Source organism: Gopherus flavomarginatus, chromosome 1, assembly GCF_025201925.1.
Source record: "Gopherus flavomarginatus isolate rGopFla2 chromosome 1, rGopFla2.mat.asm, whole genome shotgun sequence".
Classification (NCBI taxonomy): domain Eukaryota; kingdom Metazoa; phylum Chordata; order Testudines; family Testudinidae; genus Gopherus; species Gopherus flavomarginatus.
This window is the reverse complement of record NC_066617.1, coordinates 95,324,229-95,345,546: the sequence shown is the minus strand read 5'-3', so window position 1 is coordinate 95,345,546 and position 21,318 is coordinate 95,324,229. Positions and strand designations below refer to the sequence as shown.

The following is a 21,318-nucleotide window of genomic DNA, read 5'->3' as shown; positions in this document are numbered from 1 at the left end:
GCGTTAACTTACAATCTGAATTTACATTTTGGCAGATAGAGACACATATTATCTCCTGTTTGGAAGAAAACCTGCCTTTCTCTTTGGTTGGTGACTCATACCTTGATATCAAATCTAAACATATTTCTAGTACAGGCATATAACCCCTCACATAATATCTGTACATACATTTCACAACCCTATTAATGACCAGCGTGACCATGGTTTTGAGACCTCTCATGGCATTCTTTATGGATAACTACTATGAAAGCTATGTGCAAGGTATAGTGAGCTTGTCAAGCCTGTTAGGATTTGCTGCTATAAAGCAGTGAACGCTTTGCCAGCAGGCACCAGTGGTCTCTATGTCACATCCCCTTCCAGGAGTATACGCTACAAGAGCTAAAACCTGAGCATTTTCTGAATAAAAAAAGACACAAACTGCAAGGCTACTCTTTCACTATTTTTTAAATTGTTTTATAACTCAGAGGTATAATCAGATTCCAAACAGCCATTCCATTTAATCATAGATTACAGCTTTCTTAAATACTAGTCTCCCACATGCCAGCACGGGCCACAGAAAGTTAAACAGCATCCTATCCTCCACGTTTTTATTGTCCACATGCTGTATGCAAGAGATTGGGATTCTTTCCTCTGTGGGCCACACAGCTTTAATGGGCGGGTTCTGAAGAAGCAACAAACAGTAAATTTTGTAGCACTCTGCTGTGAAATGTACAAGTGGCTGAAACTTCTGTAGATCAGGAGGAAGTGAAGGCTGAAAATAAAGTGAGGACATTGAGTATCATAGGGATTTTGCAATGTTGTTATGCTAATTGTTAAGCAGATTCTACCACCACCCGTTGACTCAGTTTGCAGCTTATAAATATGGAGTAACTGACACCAATAATGGAATTCATAAGCCAGAACTGATAGTGATGAGGGAAACACACCCAGGATTCTTTTAATTAGTCTGATCTCCGCACCAGGAGAAGTTCTAGGTTATGGGACTTAGCGTGCCAGAGGCCTGACAAAATTCCTGGGCTGTCTTTTCTCCCACATATCCAAACAAAGCCTTTCAGGAGACCAGAGAAACCAAGGATTTTTGAAATGTCCAAACTGCAGGCTGACCACACAGGTCCATTGCAGTCCTGATGGACATTTACCACAAGAAACAGGACAGAGTCTGGTTTTATAGAACTGGAATATAGGTATTGAAATCAGAGTTCCACCCACTTACGGTTGTCCCAGTTCCACATAGCACAATGTAATGTCCAGCTTTCATGGGCCAGCACAGAAGCCAGATGCACATTCTCTATCAGCCCCTTCTGGCCGATGGAAGGTGTGGCATTAACAGGGTGTGAAGGGAGGAGCATCTAGAGCTCCTCAGCCAGAGGTGTTACTACGATGTGCAGCTACACTACAAACTTACATTGGCATTTTAACTACATCCCTGAGGGGGTGTGAAAAATCCACACCCCCAAGCAACGCAGTTATACCAACCTAGCCCCCAGGTAGTCAGTGCTAGGTGGACAGGAGGGCTTCTCCCATCAACATAGCTATTGACTCTCATAAAGGTGGATTTCTTCCGTCGGCATAGTAGCATCTTCACTGAAGCACTACAGTTGTTGCACCGCTGCAGTGTTTTACGTGTAGATCTGCCCTTTGAGGGGGGCAGAAAGAGGAGTAAAAGGGAGGGGCTGGACAGGAAAATTCTTGGAGTTTGGTGAATCCCAGCCCCCTGGTAGACGTGGACAATACAGCACAGAACTCAGTGGGGTGTCTTTCAATACCGTGAGTTTCACAGACATTTTTGGAAATGGAACCCCCTTCCCAGGCTTGGTATTTACTCACCCTACTCTTGGCTTGGTAAAAGTCTTCTCCATAGTTAAAATAGAGATGTTTAAGGTGATTCTTTATCTCTCTTGCCAGCCCAGGGGGCAGCTACAAACCAAACAAAGAACGAAACAGCCTGCCTTAGCCAATATGAAATGGGAATAATCCATTTCCTGGTTATTGGCCCAACAGTGATTTGGAAACTTCCGTCTCCCAAGGTTTGGTCAAATGCCCAGACTGGGACATGGGCTTGGGAGGAGGTTTCTATGTCTTGTAAGTGCATTCCAGACAGTCAATGGCAGAATTCGTGTCTCAGTCATGTGACCTACCACACTACATATGACTCAGCCATTCTCCTGTCACATCATTCACAAATATAAAGGAATCGCAGTTCTCCCCTCTGCTCTGCCTGTCCTGCACAGCTTATAATTTAGCTCATGTTATTTCCATTGTAGCTGCCTGTCTATGTTAGGCTTCCAGCCAGGGCTGGCTCTAGGCACCAGCAAACCAAGCACATGCTTGGGGCAGCACATTTTCAAGGGCGGCATTCTGGCCGTATTTTGTTGTTGTTGCTGTTGTTTGTTGTTGCTTCCAGTGACAAAAGCCTGGAACCGGCCCTGGCAGCAGCGTGGCCGTGCGCTGGGGCCGCTGTGGTTCATGTTGGGGAGCAGCGTCTGCACCTTGTGGCTGGGCCGGGCAGGCTCCAAGTGGGGGACACTCAGGGTGGTGGCTGCCCGCAGGGTGCATGGAGCCACCTGCAGGTGCCGCAGGGTGGCTGCCCCCCAGCGCCACAGCCGGGGCTGGGCGAAGCAGCCCAAGCCACCCAGAGACTGTAGCAGGGCAGCCAGAAGCTGCAGCGGGGCCACAGAGGGCAGGGCGCTGCCGTGTGGGGCCTGGGGCGGCAGGGGGTGTGAGTTGGGGAGGGCACTGATGGCGGGAAGAGAGCCAGGGCCCGGGTCGGGGGCAGCCAAAAATTTTTTTGTTTGGGGCGGCAAAAAACCTAGAGCTGGCCCTGCTTCCAGCATCACTCGCACAGTTGGTGCTGAACCAGGTTTAGCAACTGTGGGACATTTGAGATATTTCCCTTGTGTGAATAAGACTGTAGAGAGGTGTCAAATCTAAGCAGGTTACCCAGCTTCCCCCTGCTATCCAAGTCCTAATGCACTATAATGTTAAATACCTGTTGGCTGTCAAAGAGGCTTGTGGTTTTCTTCGAAACTGGAATCTCAAGGAGTTCAAAAATTCGCGTCAGTCTTTGTGACAGATCTTCTTCACATATGGAAAACACAGCCTGCGGTGCAAAGATAGCAACAGATCATTGTAAACATTGATGAGGATCAAGAATCATGGTGCAATACGTACAAGACTTAAATCTCATCTTCAGTAGAGAGGTCATTCGACTGTAACATCCCTCAATCAGTAGAAATGCACCTTGAATCCATGTGCAAAAAAGCTTCAGGTAGCTGTCAGGGATTGAAGTTATCTCAATAATAGCTAGAGGTTAATCAGTTAAGGGAGTGCCAGTGTGGGTGCCTCCCACTGCACAATTGGTGCAGACATTTCTGACAGCAGTCACTCCATTTCTGTGCACCTGTGCTGTCCTCTTAATATACAGTGGTGATTTTTTCCCCAATACACCCAGTCTTGAAGCAATAATTAGAAATCAAAACTAGATCTCCTATGTGGCACAGCACAGGGAATCAGAAGGAAACCAGACAAGATGCTGCAACACTCTCAGCTGATGCCTAGTTGGAGTGAGAAATGGCAACAAGGAATTGAACCTGCTCTTCTGAATGCCAGGACTGTGCAGCACCATTAGGTTGGTCTCCATGGCATTCCATAGGCCCTGCTGGGCTGGAAAATAAGAGTTAACAGCATAGTAGCTGACCCTTTTGTGACACTTCCCAGGGTTACCCAGGGTTGTGAGGCACCTCACTACCACCTGCCCTTAGTGTGAGGAAGTCTTTTCTCTACCTGCTGTGTGCCAGCTCCCCGAGTCCCCCGGACTCTGGCAACACAAGCCCTGCTTTCCAGGCCTCCGCAGGCCTCGCTTCTCTGTACAGGTTAGCAAGAGGCACCCACTCCCTACTGAGTCCTCCGCGCATCCTCCTGGAGCATCCAGCCTCTAATTCATTGAACACTCTTAGAACTCTTAGATTCTCTGCTCCCAGGACACACCAGCTTCTACAGTCAACTCAGGATGACCACTCCACTTAACACACAGCTTAGATACATGGATAGTGAAACAAGAATAAGGGTTTTTTTAATCAAAACACAGAGAGTCAAATGTTAGTAAGTAACAATGCTGGAAACAAATAGTTACATATAAACCATAACATGCTTATTTCAGCTAAACTAAACTCACAAGGTATTCCTCAGTCTCTTCTAGGAGAGCTTTCTCCCAGTCTTTTCCCTAGCATTTTCAACCAGGATGGCTGAGATCTCTCTTTCATAAGATCAGTCCAGCTGGAAACTTGCCTTCACAGACTGAAGGATGCCAGAGCATCTCTCTGCACCCCCCAGGTATACCAAGCTAGAACTTTGATCTTCACCTGAAAACCGGGCATCCTCGGCTCTTTGTCTCTTTCAGTTAATTTCCTTCTAAAGTTTCTGGAAACTCTTAATGAACATGTGACTCAGTATGGGAACAGAGTTTTATTGTAAGGCACACAATGGCCCACCAGAGAGATAAATATCTCTCTTCCTGTCTGGACAATTTGTCTCATGGTGCACTACATTTCAACAACCTGCCTTCAACCACCAGTCCTACAGAGCTTAATTTTCAGCAGATACACTTAACTCCTCACGTATTCGCTATACGTTCCTTTTACAATGATTATGATGTCATGTGTGACACAGGCTTTCATTAGAGACCATATATGGCATTCTTTTGATGAACCTAGGGGATCCCCATACCCCTATGCCCTCTGTCAGTTGGCATCAAGAGGTGCTTAGATCACATTTAGTTTCCTGCTTAATCATGCAAGTACCAAACGCCAGGTCATTAGATTGGCTCATACAGTGCTATTATTTTTTCAAGACTTTATACATTTGAGTTCTAGGATGGATATGAATAGGAACAAACCTTAATTATGGTGCTACCTTTTTCATATGTCACTGGGAAGGCAGAGCCACTTGCAGCACATTTGGCTTTCTCCCATTCATGTGTCCTGAGCCCATTGTACATTTCCAGCACATCTGCTTCTTGACAAGGGTCATTCAGGTTCTCAGAGAACTTATGACTTCTCATTGCATTGGCCAAGACAGGCTCCAATCCAGGGCTAAAAGAGGGGTTAAAAAGTTCATTTTAAAATGGAAGCGCCAGATACAAAGGAGAAGCATCAAGAATAAAGGGATATTCATAAAGAATAACTAATAATAATCTGGAAATAGTTTATGAATTGCCATATAATTCACAAGACACAGCCTCCACTCTGTATTTCCCAACCCTAAACTGATATCTGCCTGACCAGGGAGCATCCAGGTGTGCCAGATTCTGTCTGGAAAAGTATCACCCTCACAGTGATATTCCACAAGTGGCAGCTGGCATGATCTAAACAGCACTTGGGTTTTGTCTTGAGAGCTTGCCTCTTTCATCTGCACTTGGGTAGTGGGACAGGCACAGAGCTGCCATTGTCACCCTTCTCACTGCAGCCAGTAGTACACATACCCCATGGAGACTGAGAATCTGAGGAGGGGACACTTTGGCTGCCAAGGTGGCATAGAGGGGTCACAGCATTGGGAGAAGGATCAGACTCTTTGTAGAAAGATAAGCTCTGGAGGAAATATTTACAAATCCCCTACTTTTGCTCTAAGACTCTTTTTTTCTTTCTCCACTTTTCACATTCTTCCTCCTTCTGATGAAACTTTTCTGCGCCGATCATTCTGGAAAGCTCCATGAAACAGATTCATGGACAAAATAAATATCACCAACCAGCCAATGATGCACAGGACACTCCCATTCCAGAAGTTAAGAGACAGTCCCAGCTTCTCACCAATCTATTCTGCAAGCCTAGCTCACAGGACAGTTATTGTTCCAGATGTATTTATGGCCTTGCAATGTTGTGATGTTGCTGCCGCCAAATGCAGTGTTATTACATTGTGGATTTCTTGTTTCACAGGTTGAATTCACAAGGCACTTGATGGGATTCATTTAGATACTGAAGGGATTTGCTAGCCCCAATATTTCTACTTAGGAGGAAGGTAATGTGTGTTACAAACTATAGTCTGATCCAGCACCCACTGAAGTCAATATCAAAATTCCCATTGACTTTGATAAGAGCTGGTTCAGTCCAATGTGTCAAAACCTTGGGTAATAAACATCTTTTGATGGACAAGCAACACTGCTTGTCCCTAACTCACAAAAATCTCCTTTTCCCTGAGCACAGACATGTGTGCTGCTGTCTTCATGCACCTTCATGAAGTTTGTTCACAAGGTTGTGTTTGTAGAGTCCCAACAAGTTCACAGGTGACAGATGTACTAGAAAGATGGGAGCAGGGTGAGTGGTCCTAGATGAAGAGGCAATTCACAGAATAGCAACAAAAATACACACTACTCACTTCTGAGCGAAGCACTGACTATTGTTGGAGGCTTCCTGCGATCTGGAGCCACAGCAATTGGTCTCACTTGCTGCTTCCTGACTAGAGATGGGACAAACAACGTTAAATAAAAAATGCAGATGGGAATAAACCAAAACCCAGAAAACTGAACTTTGGAGAAGTTCAGATCCAGATCTAGATCCAGATCCAGCCTTTGCAGCTAGCCTTCTGTATTTGGTTGAACAAAATCTCTGGATCCAACTTAGTCTGAATTTGGGGGGAAATTTGGATCTAGTTCCAATCTCTGTATCATGGATCACTTTCTGTTAACAACCAAAATTTTTGTTCTACATCAACCGAGTCTTGAGTTGACAAAATTCTAAGAAAAGCCTTTCAGGTTTGAAAAAAGATTGATTAGCTATTTCCCTTATCCTGGCTGCCTCTGTATTTCCTTTTTCTAGCTGGGATTGGAAGCTCCACAATACCATGGAGAGAGGCGGCTGTCATTGTAATGCCATCCTGACCAAGCACAGAAGTTGCAGGAAATATCTCACTAAAGCCTGTTCTTATCCAATTTCCATCCCTGTTATATGGCATTCAGATAAGGCTAAAGAAGATCCTTACTTTTGTGTGTTTATTGGAACCAACCTTTGCTGGATTTGCTCATCACTATTCTTGATCTTTTCGGAGGATTCATTTTGACATGTTATGCTTGTGTATTGCATCTCTAGGGTACTGCCTCTCTTCTGTCCCCCACAGTACACCCCTTTCCACTCTCACCAGAATCTCAGCTGCCACCCTTCCTTTAGGAGCTTGTCAATGCCACCCCTTAAATAGCTGTTAAGAGGTCACTGCTAAGTAATGCAAGACTCTCCCTTTCCTCCAGGATCAGAGTATGCTATCATGGCAGCTGCACTCACAGTCCTGCCAAGTATAAGCTTACCACCTGCCCTTTCTATATCAGGAAGGGTGGCTTTATCCTGTGTCCCGCTGATGCACAAAAGGGTATTATCTATTCAGAAAACTATTTGGGATGGAGCTGAAATTCATCATAGTGTTTCAAAACATGACATGATTTTAAGATGAAAATCACACAGCGTAATAAGGCTGTGGTGTTACATCACACTGTCAGATTTGCATTGCAAGACAAACTAAAGTTGATGGCAGCCTCAGGACCTGACCATGGAGAGCGATGCCAAGCCAGAGAAATGGAGCTAGTCCAATCACTAGGCATGTTAATATTTTAGTATCAACACCCACAAGCAAGAAGAAAGCCCACCTGGAAATGTACAAGACTTCTTTGGTATGATAGATACTTGAGAAAGAATCACAATATTTTTCACTGTCATCGAGGCCTGACCCTCCCTACTTACCTGAGCCGTTCTTGCAAAACCTCTAGTCGTTTCTCTGCGCCTTCAAATTGAGCATTCATTTCCCTTCCATTAGGCAAAGAACAATGCAAAGGATTTAGAGTTAATAAAATATCCATAAAGTAATAACATCTGCAAAAGCTGAAGTCCCTCCCAAAATTTTTAGTCAGCCCTTCAGCAAAAAACCGAAACAGTCAAAACTTATATGGTTAAAAACATATCTGCTCAGCTGGGTGACCATGGCCCTGCCCTGCCATGTGGGAGACCTGTGATGATCTTAGCCACCCTCTCTCTCTTTCTCTAGGAGTCAGCGCCAAGCAATGGTGCCAAGGCACAGCACTGAGCCTCTGGAGACAAGGAGGGCCACACATTGTCCCTCTAGCCAAAGAAGGGGCCGGCATCTCAATAAACAACAAGGAGGGCAAATGACAAGAACAGTGTGAACCTCAGAGATCCATTAGGAACATGAACACTTGTTTGGCCCCAAGGGTAGGGGTCTAAAATGGAATATAATTTCAGATCACCAAACTTACCTGAGTTTGTCTTCCACATATTTCACCCGTTGTTCCATCTTGGTTCCACTCAAATTTGTGAGCTCATCCTGTGGAGCCTCACTTTCACCTCTGGATGGCACAGAGCTATTGAGGATGACTGATAACTCATTAGAAGTCTTTCCAGCATAGACATTTTAGCAATTATCACTAGAGCAGGATGAACTGGGCAAGATAAAATAAGAACTCACCACACAAAACTTAAACTGAATCGAAAACATTTCAGAGGTTGGGGGGAAAAATCTGGCTTGCTATTTTACTTAAACCAGTCTTCAATATTTTTAAGATACTTTTATTTTAGAGAGTGTGAGAAAAAGAGAAAGACAGAAATAGGTTGTAGCATTCTAAAGATATGTTGCAGTTTCATGGATGCTTCTCTGTTTCTCAGTTCTTCCTAGGACCAGAAATTCCAAATATTGTTCTGGAGAAATGTCCAGCTCAGTTTTGCAGGTTCAAGATATTCCTACAATTCAGTTAATGACTGAGTAAGGATCTGACCCCCTACCACAGAACCCCAGTGTCAGATAAAGGATGAGGCAGCCTGGGCCATTGGTAACTGCAAGCATAGGCACTGATTCCGTGGCTGCTGTGGGGCAGGAACACCCACTGGCAGTCAAGCTCCCCTCCCTCCCTGAGCGCGCTGCGTCCCTGTTCCTCCGCCTATCTCCCAGTATTTCCCGCCCAGCCACTGCCTGGCTGCGTTAGCACGCTCTGGGAGAGCACCCACGTGAAACAGGGAAAGTTGGCACCTCTGACCGCAAGTCTATAATTCCCTTCTAGGGTTGCCTCATGAACTGCTGTCTAATATTTATGGAAGGAGCGGTTCTCTGGTTTTTCACTGGGTGTCACTGCTGTTGAAAACCTCTCTTTTGAAACTGAAACAGGATCCAAATTGTGCAGCTCGAACTCGCTCCATCGGTACAACGATTGGACCCAAAACTCCAGATCCAAATACCCCCAAATTTTAGGGGAAGTCCAGCTTTGGAGCTGAACTGTGCAGCTCCACTCCAGATGTCGTTAAGACTTACTGCACAAACACACACTGGCCAAGCTTTTGCAGCTGAGCATGGGATGATTCAGGATGCATGTGTGTGTGCTTGCTGGTGAACTTAAATGAGCAGAAAGGTCAAGTTCAGCAGCGGTCAGTGAAAAAGCAAACCCTGTTTTCCCCTCGCAGTATGTGCAGGAACAATCATTTTGCAATTTTCTAATTGGTGCAAAATCAAAGCACTTTAAGATATCATTCGGGGGAGGGTAGGGGACATGCATAATTTTGTCATTTTTGGTTTAAAATATCTGGTCTTCATCCTGGACTGAAATTTGCAAATGCTAGGATTAAGAAAAAAACGATGCTGTCTCTGACTGCAAACACTGACAACAGGAAGAATGCTGCATGAGAATTTCATAACCATTTTTAAACAGAAACTTAGAGCTCCTATTAAACATGCTGTGATTACCCATTGAGTTCCAATTGCCCAGCATACCTGTTGGTCTCTTTTGAAGTCCCTGTTCTGTGATCCAACTCCTTGCACTGTGAAACCTCTGGCTGAGCTGTGCCTGGGTTAGATAAAGCGCATTGCTCCATGCTTCTATTAAAATAGCAAAGGTCTCTTCCAAACTTTCCACACTGAATGCTAAACTAATTTATTAGACTATCATAAGAAAGCAAAGTCAATTTGTACAGTGTCCCACTTTGCCCACTCACACTCCCCTGAGCTACAAGTAATTTAATGCAGCTCTCCTGCAGGCTGAAAAGAGACTACTGTTGCTATTTATAGTTTTAAATATGTGGGAGGTGTTTAAATGTGCTGATGGTATCCAGAGAAGTGGACAGACAATCTCTTTGCAAAACCAGAGTAGAAAGCCAAGAGATTTGCTGCCCTGGCAGTGGGAGCTTGATTTTGGCCATGATTCAGTTTCTATTGAAGTAAATGGGAGTCTTCACAGTAGAACTGGGTGAAAAATGGATTTTTTGGCTTGTGGGCAACTTCACAATTAAAAAAAAAAGTCCCAGTTAAAAATGAAAATGTAAATCTTGAACATTTTAAGCACATTGAAAATTCAAAAATAAATCAGCAAAAAGTAAGTCTTATTTTGGCTCAATTGAAATGTTTTATTTCCATAAAAAAGAAATGTTTTATTTTGGTTTGAGCTGTTATATTTAAAAATAAAATTAAATGAAAATTTGAAACAAAGTTGTTTCCAACTAAACTATCAACAATCTTTGGTCAGAAAAATATTGAAGCAGTCCATTAGGCATTTTTCAGCTTGACTTAAAAAATTCAAAATGAAAAACGTGGCAAAATTGACATGTATTTGCAAATGTTTGGCTGTTGCCAATTTTTTTTGTGTTTATTGCCCCCAAAAAGTTGCCTGTGAAAATTTGCTCATCTCTGTATATATCACCCCCCCTCAATCTCACCCACCAACAGAAGCAAGCCAACGAACACAAAGCCTACAGCCAGGGCCGGTGCAAGGATATTTTGCGTCCTAGGCGAAACTTCCACCTTGTGCCCTCTGCCCCCACCCCTCCCCCCAGAGCATTGCTTATTATAAACTTTCAAAAATGAATACTGCATAATGTGGCATTGTTCATTAGAATTAATACATATTCGGCTTGAAAATTTATTAATTTTATTATTTAGCCTACATATTTAATGAAAATAATTGAATAACCTGACAGGGTGTGGGGCTGGCTGGCTCTGGGCAGGGCAGGGGTGCAAAGCTGGTTGGAGATGGGGTGTGGGGTTGGCTGGAGACAGGGGGTGCGGGACTGGCTGCGTGCTGGGCAGGGGGTGTGGGGCTGGCTGCAGGCAGGGCAGGGGCTGCAGCAGGGGCTGGATGGAGACAGGTGGTGTGGGGCTGGCTGTGGGCAGGGCAGGAGGTGTGGGGCTGGCTGGAGACAGGAGGTGTGGGGCTGGCTGTGGGCAGGGCAGGAGGTGTGGGGCTGGCTGCAGGCAGGGCAGGGGGTGCAGCAGGGGCTGACTGTGGGCAGGGCAGGGGATGCGGGGCTGGTTGAGGCAGGGAAGGGGGTGCGGGGCCTGCTGTGGGCAGGGGGTGAGAGGCTGGCTGGATATAGGGGTCTGGGGCTGGCTAGAGACAGGGCAGGGGGTGTGAGCTGGCTGTGGGCAGGGCAAGGGGTGTGGGGCTGGCTGTGGGCAGGGGGTGAGAGGCTGGCTGGATACAGGGGTCTGGGGCTGGCTAGAGACAGGGCAGGGGGTGTGAGCTGGCTGTGGGCAGGGCAAGGGGTGTGGGGCTGACTGGAGGCAGGGAAGGGGATGAGGGGTTGGCTGCAGTCAGGACAGGGGGTTCAGCTGCCATGGATGGAGCTGGAGCACAAAGAGCAGCTGCAGAAGGAAGAGCTGTTGGACAGAAGCTTCTGTGAGGAACCGGCTCTGTCCCATGGAGAGGTACCGCTGCGGGATCTGCATTTTAAATAGCAGTGGGGATGCCCCTGGAGCCCCTTGCCCTCTCAGCCTTGTGGGCACTGGCTCTCTGCGGCTCACTCCCTAGGGGCTCAGCCCTGCTCTTCTTGCCCCCAGTCCCTCATTAGGCCTGGGTGCCTGTAAAGCATGCAGCATATCTTTGTACTGTGTTAAAGACTCCTGAACTGGTGGGGGCTATGCCTAATTGCTGCCACTATCTCTTTCTTTGCTGGGCAATTAGATGACAATTAACTTGGAATAGCCCAGAGGGGTCAGAGTAGAGAAGGAGGGAGGAGAGACCTTTAGGTTTCAGTTCTGTGCAAAGCTGGTTAACTTTTCTTTTCAGCTGCCTATAAACAAACCTAGTAGAGAAAAGAGTTTCTTCCCCACATCTCCTCCCCCAAAAAATCGGTTATGATTTTAATGGATCCAGAAGCAAAATAATTCTGTAATCAAAAAGACAAGTTTCCTGCTTTCCCTTTCACAAAGATCTATTTCCAACCCAGGTAACTTATTATTTATTATCTGTAGTAACTATGTTCTCACGTTTGAATGATACACTGTAGTGGTGTCAGAGTTCTTTGGAAATCCCTCAGCTCTTTTGCGGTGTTGAGAGTGAATGCTAGACCCTCGGTTAATTACTTTTACCTTACTTCACGTGCCCATCTTTTGGTCATTAATTTTTGAAGTTAAATTAGATTTTCAAAACCCAGCTTTAAAATGATGTTCATGCCGACAATTGCAATTTAAGTGTCTAAACGGGGAAATCGATGCCTTGAAATGATGGGATCTAATTTTAAAATTGTATTAAAAATGTGTCATTATAAAGGGGAAATATTTTAAAAGGTTTATCCAGCATCCCCATTACTGTTACCCAGGACTCTGCTTCAAGCAGTAACACAGGAGGGAGAGGGCAATGGACAGATTAGTGTTCAGTGGCACTTCAAACAAAAAGACATTTACTCTTAAATTATCTCGTTGATGCCTAATTGACGATCTAATAGCATGCATCAAGTACATCAAAACTTTGCTGAATAAGCTTGTTAGCATTTCTAAGGGGGACACTGAACATTCCAAACAGTGATAAGTGGTGCTGTCATGCAGGCATGACTGCGGCAGCTCAGACTCCCTCTCTGTCCCAGCAGCAACGGCTGCTCAACCATTAAAAAAAAAATTTGAGGGTGCCTTTTGGCGCCCTCAAATCTTGGCGCCCTAGGCAACCGCCTAGTCTGCCTAAATGGTTGCACCGCCCCTGCCTACAGCCTGATCGAGTTATTTCTCCTACAGCCAGGAAAGGAAGAGAGAGTTTTTATTGCCATTTCGAGTTCAAAATTCTCAGGAAACATGAAGATACTATAGCAACAGGGCTAGATAAGTAGTGGACTAGACAGAATCTAGTTGTAATGTTAGAGAAGTGGGTAGCCAAAAGTTCTGGTGATCTGGCAGCAGGAGGTTGGAGAAACATTAGATCCAAAATAAATCCTTATCTGGGCTCAGAATCTGTCTTGACCTCAGTCACCAACAGCCATGGGCCCATTATGGGGATAATTGATTTAGGACCTGATCCAACTCCCATTTAAGTCAGTGCAAATCTTCACACTACCATCAATGTGAGCTGAACTGGGACTTTACAGGCTTGGCCAGCCATGACACTTACAGAGTCTAATGAAGTAAAAACATTAGAGTTTAATACTGTTTGTTTTTTTGATTTTTCTGGGTAACCCTGAGCAGGGCTGCTGAGTGTTTTACCCATTGCTGGGAAGTTGCTGACTCTTCACATTGCTGGGGTGTGGCCAGGGCTAGATTAACCCTTTGTGGGTCCCAGGGCCAGCTCTAGGTTTTTTGCTTTCCCAAGCAAAAAAAATTTTGGCTGCCCCCCACCCGGGCCCTGGCTCTCTCCCACCCAGCAGTGCCGTCCCCCACTTGCACCCCCTGCCACTCCTGGCCCTGCACGGCAGCGCCCTGCCCTCTATGGCCCCGCTGCTGCTTCTGGCTGCCTTGCCGCAGTCCCTGGGCGGCTTGGGCCACTTCGCCCAGCCCTGGCTGCAGCACTGGGGGGTTGCCACCCTGCGGCACCTGCAGGTGGCTCTGTGCGCCCCGTGGGCAGCCCCCAGCCCGAGTATCCCCCACTCAGAGCCTGCCCTGCCCAGCCCAGGCACAAGGTGCAGGTGTTGCTCCCCAACACGAATCACAGTGGCCTCAGCGCATGGCGCACTGTTGCTGCCAGGGCTGGTTCCAGCCTTTTGCTGTTGGAAGCAAGAACAACAACAACAACAACAAAGGATGGCTAGAATGCCGCCCTTGAAAATGTGCCACCCCAAGCACGTGCTTGGTTTGCTGGTGCCAAGAGCCAGCCCTGGTGGGCCCCTTCCAAGTGTGGGCCTCGTGCCATGGTGCCACCGGAGCCATTGTAAACCCGGTACTGACCATGAGAGACTTTTGGAAAACTAGCAGATTGCTACAGCTCTGCTGTCATTTTTGACTTACAAAATTTGACTCACCTATTAATGTATTTTACCTGCTTTAACTTCTCATTTCTTTTTCTTAGCTGATAAATCTTCAGTTAGTTTACTAGAGAAGTTGGCTGCCAGCATTGTTTTTGGTAACATCCAGAGTAGCAATTGGTCTGGGGTAAGCAACTGATCTTTGGGAATGGGAGTAACCTAATGTGATGTAATATTTAGTATAGTGACCATTATCACAAAGTCCAGTTTATCTGGGTGGCAAGATAGGCTAGAGAGTCTAAAGGGACTGGCTGTGACTCCATGGTAAGACTAATATAGTGATCCAGGAGTTCACGTTTGTTACTGGATTGGTGAAATCTGATTATAGAATATACCATCAGTTTGGGGTGTTTGCCCTGTTTCTGACACTCTGGCCTGAGACTGGCACTCATAGTTGCTATGCCTTTGTGCAGGATTGGCCTCCCAACTGCCTATGGACCATGTGATCTCAGGAGCCCAACAATTCCCAGAGGTTCCCCCAATGGAAGCAGGATGAAGAGTGCAATAGTGAAGTGTGCACAGACATATGGAATGTGCCAAAGCCTCTGCGTTGACATTTTCTGGGTTTGCTACCTTGTTGAAGTGGCTCCATCATCCCCTTCTCCCAGCACTCGTCCAAGATATCACTGAATGCAGGAAGCCAACATTTGAATCTTGGTTCCAAACCATAAAAGAGTTAATCAATTAAACTTAATGTGAACCCAAATTATGAATTTCCCCAGAAGTGGAAATTTCCTAAACTGAAAACATTAACATTTCCTCCTCTCCTCTTCAGAAACACAATGTCAGGGGAAAGGAAACAAAAGTAGTGCTGGGCTATCAAGGCTAAATCCTCACTCTGGCACTTTGAGTGCAGAAGGTGGGGGCCTGCAAGGATTCTAAAAAATAAAACTGGCCACTCTAGGCTGGTATTAAACTCCCAAGGTTACAGCTTTTCTCTGACCTTGAATGGGTAGATGCTGCCACCACTCAAATGCAAAACCCATTTAGGAACACAGGAAGGCGCACCTGGGAATTCCTTCCTGTGGGGTACCCTCAAGCCCTTTCACACCCCCTCCGAGGAAGAGCGGAGAAAGAAAAACAAAGGAAATCAGCTGTTGCCACCAGCTAATTAAACAACATGTGCACAAACCTCTTAGGACACAAAATCCAATCCCGTTCTTTAAAAAGGTAAATTTTATTAAAAACAAAAAGAAAGAAAAAACACCTGGAAACTCAGGCTATTGCTAGATTTAAAAAAAACACTTACTAGGATTAAGCATCAATAATAACTTTCTTGAGGTCCAGCTTAAAGGTTACAAGCAAAACAAAAGCATTTGGGGTTAGCACAGAGGAGTCCACAGGCCATAAAGAAATAAAAAGAGAGAAACCTGATCACGTCTTCCTAGACATTTCCTGATCTGCTTACATATATAGGATTTCAAATGCATAGTTTCTAGGTATGATACCAATGATTTTTCATACCTGGCCCCAAGCTTCTCACAGCATAGTTACTCCCTGTCTGCCTCTCCCCGAGAACAACCACAGACAGACAAAGGGGAAGTTTTTCCCCAGTTTTAAAAAGTTCTAGCCTTCCCATTGGCTCTTTTGGTCAGGTGCCCACTCACTTCCCTTTACCTATGCATCACAAGGAGACTTTTTAACCCTTTACAGATAAAGCAAGTAGAGAACAGCTACTAAGAGGGATTTCATAGCTAACTGGCTGGCTGCCTACCCCTCCTTTCATTTATCACATGGGCTTTGGCAGAGGAGAGGGTTGGAAACTCCTATGTTTTGGGGCGAGAGAGTCAGTCAGCTTCTAATTTAGAAAGAAACAAAGCAACTGCTTCTTCAGCCTCTGTTAAACACTTAAATGTCACATTCCTGCTGCCCTTTGCTCTTTGCTTGAGGCTCATTCTATTTTGATTGGTGCTGTGGGAGCAGCAAGTATCATACCTTTAGTCCCAGATTTGGACCTTAGCGTCCAAAATATGGGGGTTAGCATGAAAACCTCCAAGCTTAGTTACCAGCTTGGACCTGGTACTTGCTGCCAACACCCAAAAAATTAGAGTGTTTTGGGGCACTCTGGTCCCCCTGAAAAACCTTCCCTGGGGACCCCAAGACCCAAATCCCTTGAGTCTCACAACAAAGGGAAATAATCCTTTTTCCCTTCCCCCCTCCAGGTGCTCCTGGAGAGATACACAGACACAAGCTCTGTGAATCCAAACAGAGTGACTCCCCCTCTCCGTTCCCAGTCCTGGAAACAAAAGCACTTTCCTCTTCACCCAGAGGGAATGCAAAATCAGGCTAGCAAATCCAACACACACAGATCTCCCCCTGATTTCTTCCTCCCACCAATTCCCTGGTGAGTACAGACTCAATTTCCCTGAAGTAAAGAAAAACTCCAACAGGTCTTAAAAGAAAGCTTTATATAAAAAAGAAAGAAAAATACATACAAATGGTCTCTCTGTATTAAGGTGACACATACAGGGTTAATTGCTTAAAAGAAATATGAATAAACAGCCTTATTCACAAAGAATACAAATCAAAGCAGTCCAGCACTTATATTCATGCAAATACCAAAGAAAAGAAACCATATAACTTACTATCTGATCTCTTTGCCCTTACTCTTAGAAACAGAAGATTAGAAAGCAGAAACTACTTCTCCAAAGCTCAGAGACAGCAGGCAGACAGAAAACAAAGACCCAGACACTAACTTCCCTCCACCCAGAGTTGAAAAAATCCGGTTTCCTGATTGGTCCTCTGGTCCGGTGCTTCAGGTGAAAGAGACATTAACCCTTAGCTATCTGTTTATGACACGCCCCCCAAATTGCAGACAGTGGGGAAGCTCACTGGCGGCGATTTCCTTTTAGAACTTTAAAATAAACAGATTACTACAACACATGCACCTTTACATATACTACTAAGTATATAACTAACAGACTTGTACATTTTAAGAACACTTTTTAACTACTGAATTTTGGGAAACTCTCACGGGAGAGAGCATCAGCAACTTTGTTAGAAGCTCCTGTGATGTGTTGAATTTGAAAATCAAAATCTTGGAGAGCTAAACTCCAACGAAGAAGTTTCTTGTTGTTCCCCTTGGCAGTATGAAGCCACTTTAGTGCAGCATGGTCAGTTTGTAGTTGGAACCGCCATCCCCAAACATATGGGCGTAGCTAGACTGCAAAAGTCCACATTCCTGACCAGCCTTTGTACTGGACAGGCAGTTTAGCTGTAGGCAAGTCTACAGCTTGTGACATGAAGGGGTAAATTGTAACTTTGGCCTTTGGATTGATGAATTTGGGGTCAATGAAGGATTGGTGGATAGCTGACACTTGTGCCCCCGTGTTTTTTCACGCAGTAACCTTTTTTACGCCCACTTTTAAATTTTTCTTTGCTCCAAGGGTATTTGAGAGGCACCTGGGCCTGGGGATCTTTGGTGTGATGGTGGTGTAATGAATTGCACTTGGATGGTGTTTTTTGGACAGTTGGCCTTGATATGTCCCAGTTCATTACACTTAAAGCATTTTCCATCTGATGGGTCAGTGGGCCGAGGTGAGTTACTGGAGACTGGTGAGGTGGAAGAGTAGGGTGTCTGTGGCTTTACTTGGGTGGTATGTGGGGTCTTTGGCTGTCCTCGGTTGTAGGGTTTATGGTCGGTGTGCCCCCTGGGGTAATCGTTTTCCTTGACAGTAGCTTTTTTGCTTTCTGCCACTTTCATCCATTTGGCTCCAATCTCCCCCGCCTCAGTGAGATCTTTGGGTTTTTTATCTTGTATGTACCGTGTGATGTCTTCAGGAACACCATCCAAGAACTGCTCCATTTGTATGAGGAGGTGCAGTTCTTCCAAGGTTTTAACATTGTGTCCTGATATTCAGGCCTTATAATTTTTTGCAACGTAGTAGGCGTGTTTGGGAAATGACACATCTGGTTTTCACTTTTGGGTTCTGAAGCGCCGACGGGCATGATTTGGGGTTATCCCCATTCTGTATCTGGCCTTGGTTTGAAAAAGTTTATAGTCATTTATTTGCTGCTTAGGCATTTTAGCTGCCACCTCTGCTAAAGGTCCACTGAGCTGTGACCTCAATTTTACCATGTACTGGTCTTCGGGATGCTGTACCCAAGACAGGCTCTTTCAAAATTTTTCAAGAAGGCCTCGGTGTTATCACCTGCCTTGTAGGTGGGAAATTTCCTGTGCTGTGGAGCAATAATTGGCGCCGGGTTGTTAGGGTTGGCTGGCACATGCAGCCCAGCTTGCGCCAAGTTCAGTTCATGTTTTTTCTGTTTTTCCTTTTTTTTTATTTTCTTTTTGTTGTTTTTCCATTTTTTTGTTGTTGTTTTTTTATGTCTCGGCGGTGGGCCGCCTCTTTTTTTTTTTTTGCTTCTTTCTGTGGGCCAACTCTTTTTTTGCTTGTTTCCTTTGGTGGGCCACCTTTTTTTTTTCTAGTTTTTTTTTGTGTGCTGCTTGTTTGGCTGCCTGTTTTTTTTAGTAGGCTGCCAGTTTGATGCTTTTTTTCTTTTTTTTTAAGCTCCACCTCTTTTTGGTTTTTTTTTAGTTGTCGCCTGTGTTTAGCTTTTTTGATTTGCTTTTCGGCCTCCATTTTTGTCTTGGTAGACATGGTTTCTGTTTTCTTGTGTTGGGGTGCCCTCTGGTGTTTCTCTTCTGAACTGCAGGCTCTGTTGCCTCCCGGGGTCTGCCTAGCAACAATGCTTTTTTTCCTTTCTCTCTCTAGCTAATGTTTAATGAAAGGAAACCAGAAAAACCACTTTATTTGCATGTATATAGTGCTGGTACTTGCCTCCTAATGGGAGGGCTATTGTGTGACAAAAGACCCTTAACAGTCTGGTAATGGCTTCTTGCTTAACATGCAAGCCACAAACTGCCAGAGAGAGCAGAAAAAAAATTTTTTTTTAAACCCAAACTGTTTCTCTCTGCTAAAAAGCCCTTAGCAGAGGAGAGAAAAAAATAATATTCCTACTGGCTTCTGGATTTTGTTTATCCCATATCATACCTTTAGTCCCAGATTTGGACCTTAGCGTCCAAAATATGGGGGTTAGCATGAAAACCTCCAAGCTTAGTTACCAGCTTGGACCTGGTACTTGCTGCCAACACCCAAAAAATTAGAGTGTTTTGGGGCACTCTGGTCCCCCTGAAAAACCTTCCCTGGGGACCCCAAGACCCAAATCCCTTGAGTCTCACAACAAAGGGAAATAATCCTTTTTCCCTTCCCCCCTCCAGGTGCTCCTGGAGAGATACACAGACACAAGCTCTGTGAATCCAAACAGAGTGACTCCCCCTCTCCGTTCCCAGTCCTGGAAACAAAAGCACTTTCCTCTTCACCCAGAGGGAATGCAAAATCAGGCTAGCAAATCCAACACACACAGATCTCCCCCTGATTTCTTCCTCCCACCAATTCCCTGGTGAGTACAGACTCAATTTCCCTGAAGTAAAGAAAAACTCCAACAGGTCTTAAAAGAAAGCTTTATATAAAAAAGAAAGAAAAATACATACAAATGGTCTCTCTGTATTAAGGTGACACATACAGGGTTAATTGCTTAAAAGAAATATGAATAAACAGCCTTATTCACAAAGAATACAAATCAAAGCAGTCCAGCACTTATATTCATGCAAATACCAAAGAAAAGAAACCATATAACTTACTATCTGATCTCTTTGCCCTTACACTTAGAAACAGAAGATTAGAAAGGAGAAACTACTTCTCCAAAGCTCAGAGACAGCAGGCAGACAGAAAACAAAGACCCAGACACTAACTTCCCTCTACCCAGAGTTGAAAAAATCCGGTTTCCTGATTGGTCCTCTGGTCCGGTGCTTCAGGTGAAAGAGACATTAACCCTTAGCTATCTGTTTATGACAGCAAGGCAGAAGGGCTTTTGCATCTTTTTCAGAGTTCCACATTTCCCATTCCTCCTCCCCACACATTTATGCATTCCAGCCCATGAAATCCATTCCTTAATAGGTCTAAGGGAGAATGGTCACTTATGGAGGTGACTGACACCCTTAGAAGTGTGTGTATGGGATCACGTCTTTTAACGGCACTCAATCCTATTCAGGTTCTTATGACTTGTTTACATAGGAGGTGTTGGGGGGTTATTCTGTACTAACGCACATTAGTGCAGATTAAAAATACCTGTGTATACACACTGCAAATCCACAAAGCACACTGACTCCCTATTTGGTGCAAATTCTGGTGTCCTCTTTTAAAGTGGACTAAGTTTGGTATGAATTGCGTTAGTTCAGTCTACTCACGTGCACACTGCTGCTGTGAATTACTTTGGCAGTCCTCCCACTGCTATCCCACACTGCTTTGCGGACATCCATGACCGACTTTTCTGTTTACCTGTGTGTTTCCACTGCTGCCATTTTTGGTGGATGTGAACTAGAAGCATTTCCATTCTTCAGGTCCTTCCTAGGGATGCTAACTTTCTGACTGCAGAAAACAGAACACCCTTGCCACACCCCATCACAGAGACCATGCCCCCACTTGCTTCATCCCCCCACCCCCTTCCACTGCTTGCTTTCCCCCATCCTTGCTCATTTTCACTGGGCTGGGGGTTTGGGTGTGGGAGGGGGTGAGGGCTCTGGCTAGGGATGTGGGCTCTGGAGTGGGACCAGGGATAAGGGGTTTGGGGTGCATGAGGGGGATCCGGCCTGGGGCATGGGGTTGGAGTGTGTAGGGGATGTGAGGGCTCTGGCTGGTGGTGCAGGCTTTGATGTGGGGCCAGGGATGGAATAGGGATGAGGGGTTTGGAGTGTGGGAGTGGGTGCAAAGTGTGGGGTCTGGGAGGGAGTTTGTGTGGGGAAGCTCAGGGTTGGGGCAGGGGGTTGGGGTGTTCGAGGGGGTGCAGGCTCCGGGTGGTGCTTACTTCAGGCAGCTCCTGGAAGTGGCCGGTATGTCCCTGCAGCCCCTAGGCGTGGGACAGCCAGGCATCTCTGTGCGCTGTCCCCATCTCTGTGCGCTGCCCCCACTCACAGGTGCCACCCCTGCAGCTCCCGTTGGTCACCCCTGCACCTAGGGGCCCCAGGGACATTCCAGTGGCTTTCGGGAGCCATGCAGAGCTGGGTAGGGGGCCTGCCTTAGCCCTGCTGCACTGCTGACCAGACTTTTACGGCTTGGTC

General features: G+C 45.6%; 1 protein-coding gene across 22 annotated transcripts in view; it reads right to left on the bottom strand.

Moving 5' to 3' along the window:
• Positions 1-426: 426 nt before the first annotated feature.
• LOC127051572 (uncharacterized) overlaps positions 427-21,318 on the bottom strand; it is an 83,549-nt gene continuing 62,657 nt past the window's right edge. For all 22 annotated transcript variants that reach the window (XM_050954018.1, XM_050954079.1, XM_050954168.1 and 19 more), the window contains 7 exons: positions 8,252-8,341; positions 7,722-7,784; positions 6,370-6,450; positions 4,895-5,090; positions 2,990-3,100; positions 1,828-1,917; positions 427-751 (listed from right to left, as the gene is read on the bottom strand). In XM_050954018.1, the coding sequence (XP_050809975.1) occupies positions 497-751; positions 1,828-1,917; positions 2,990-3,100; positions 4,895-5,090; positions 6,370-6,450; positions 7,722-7,784; positions 8,252-8,341 (886 nt within the window). In that variant the 3' untranslated portion in view covers positions 427-496. The remainder of the gene's footprint in view (positions 752-1,827; positions 1,918-2,989; positions 3,101-4,894; positions 5,091-6,369; positions 6,451-7,721; positions 7,785-8,251; positions 8,342-21,318) is intronic.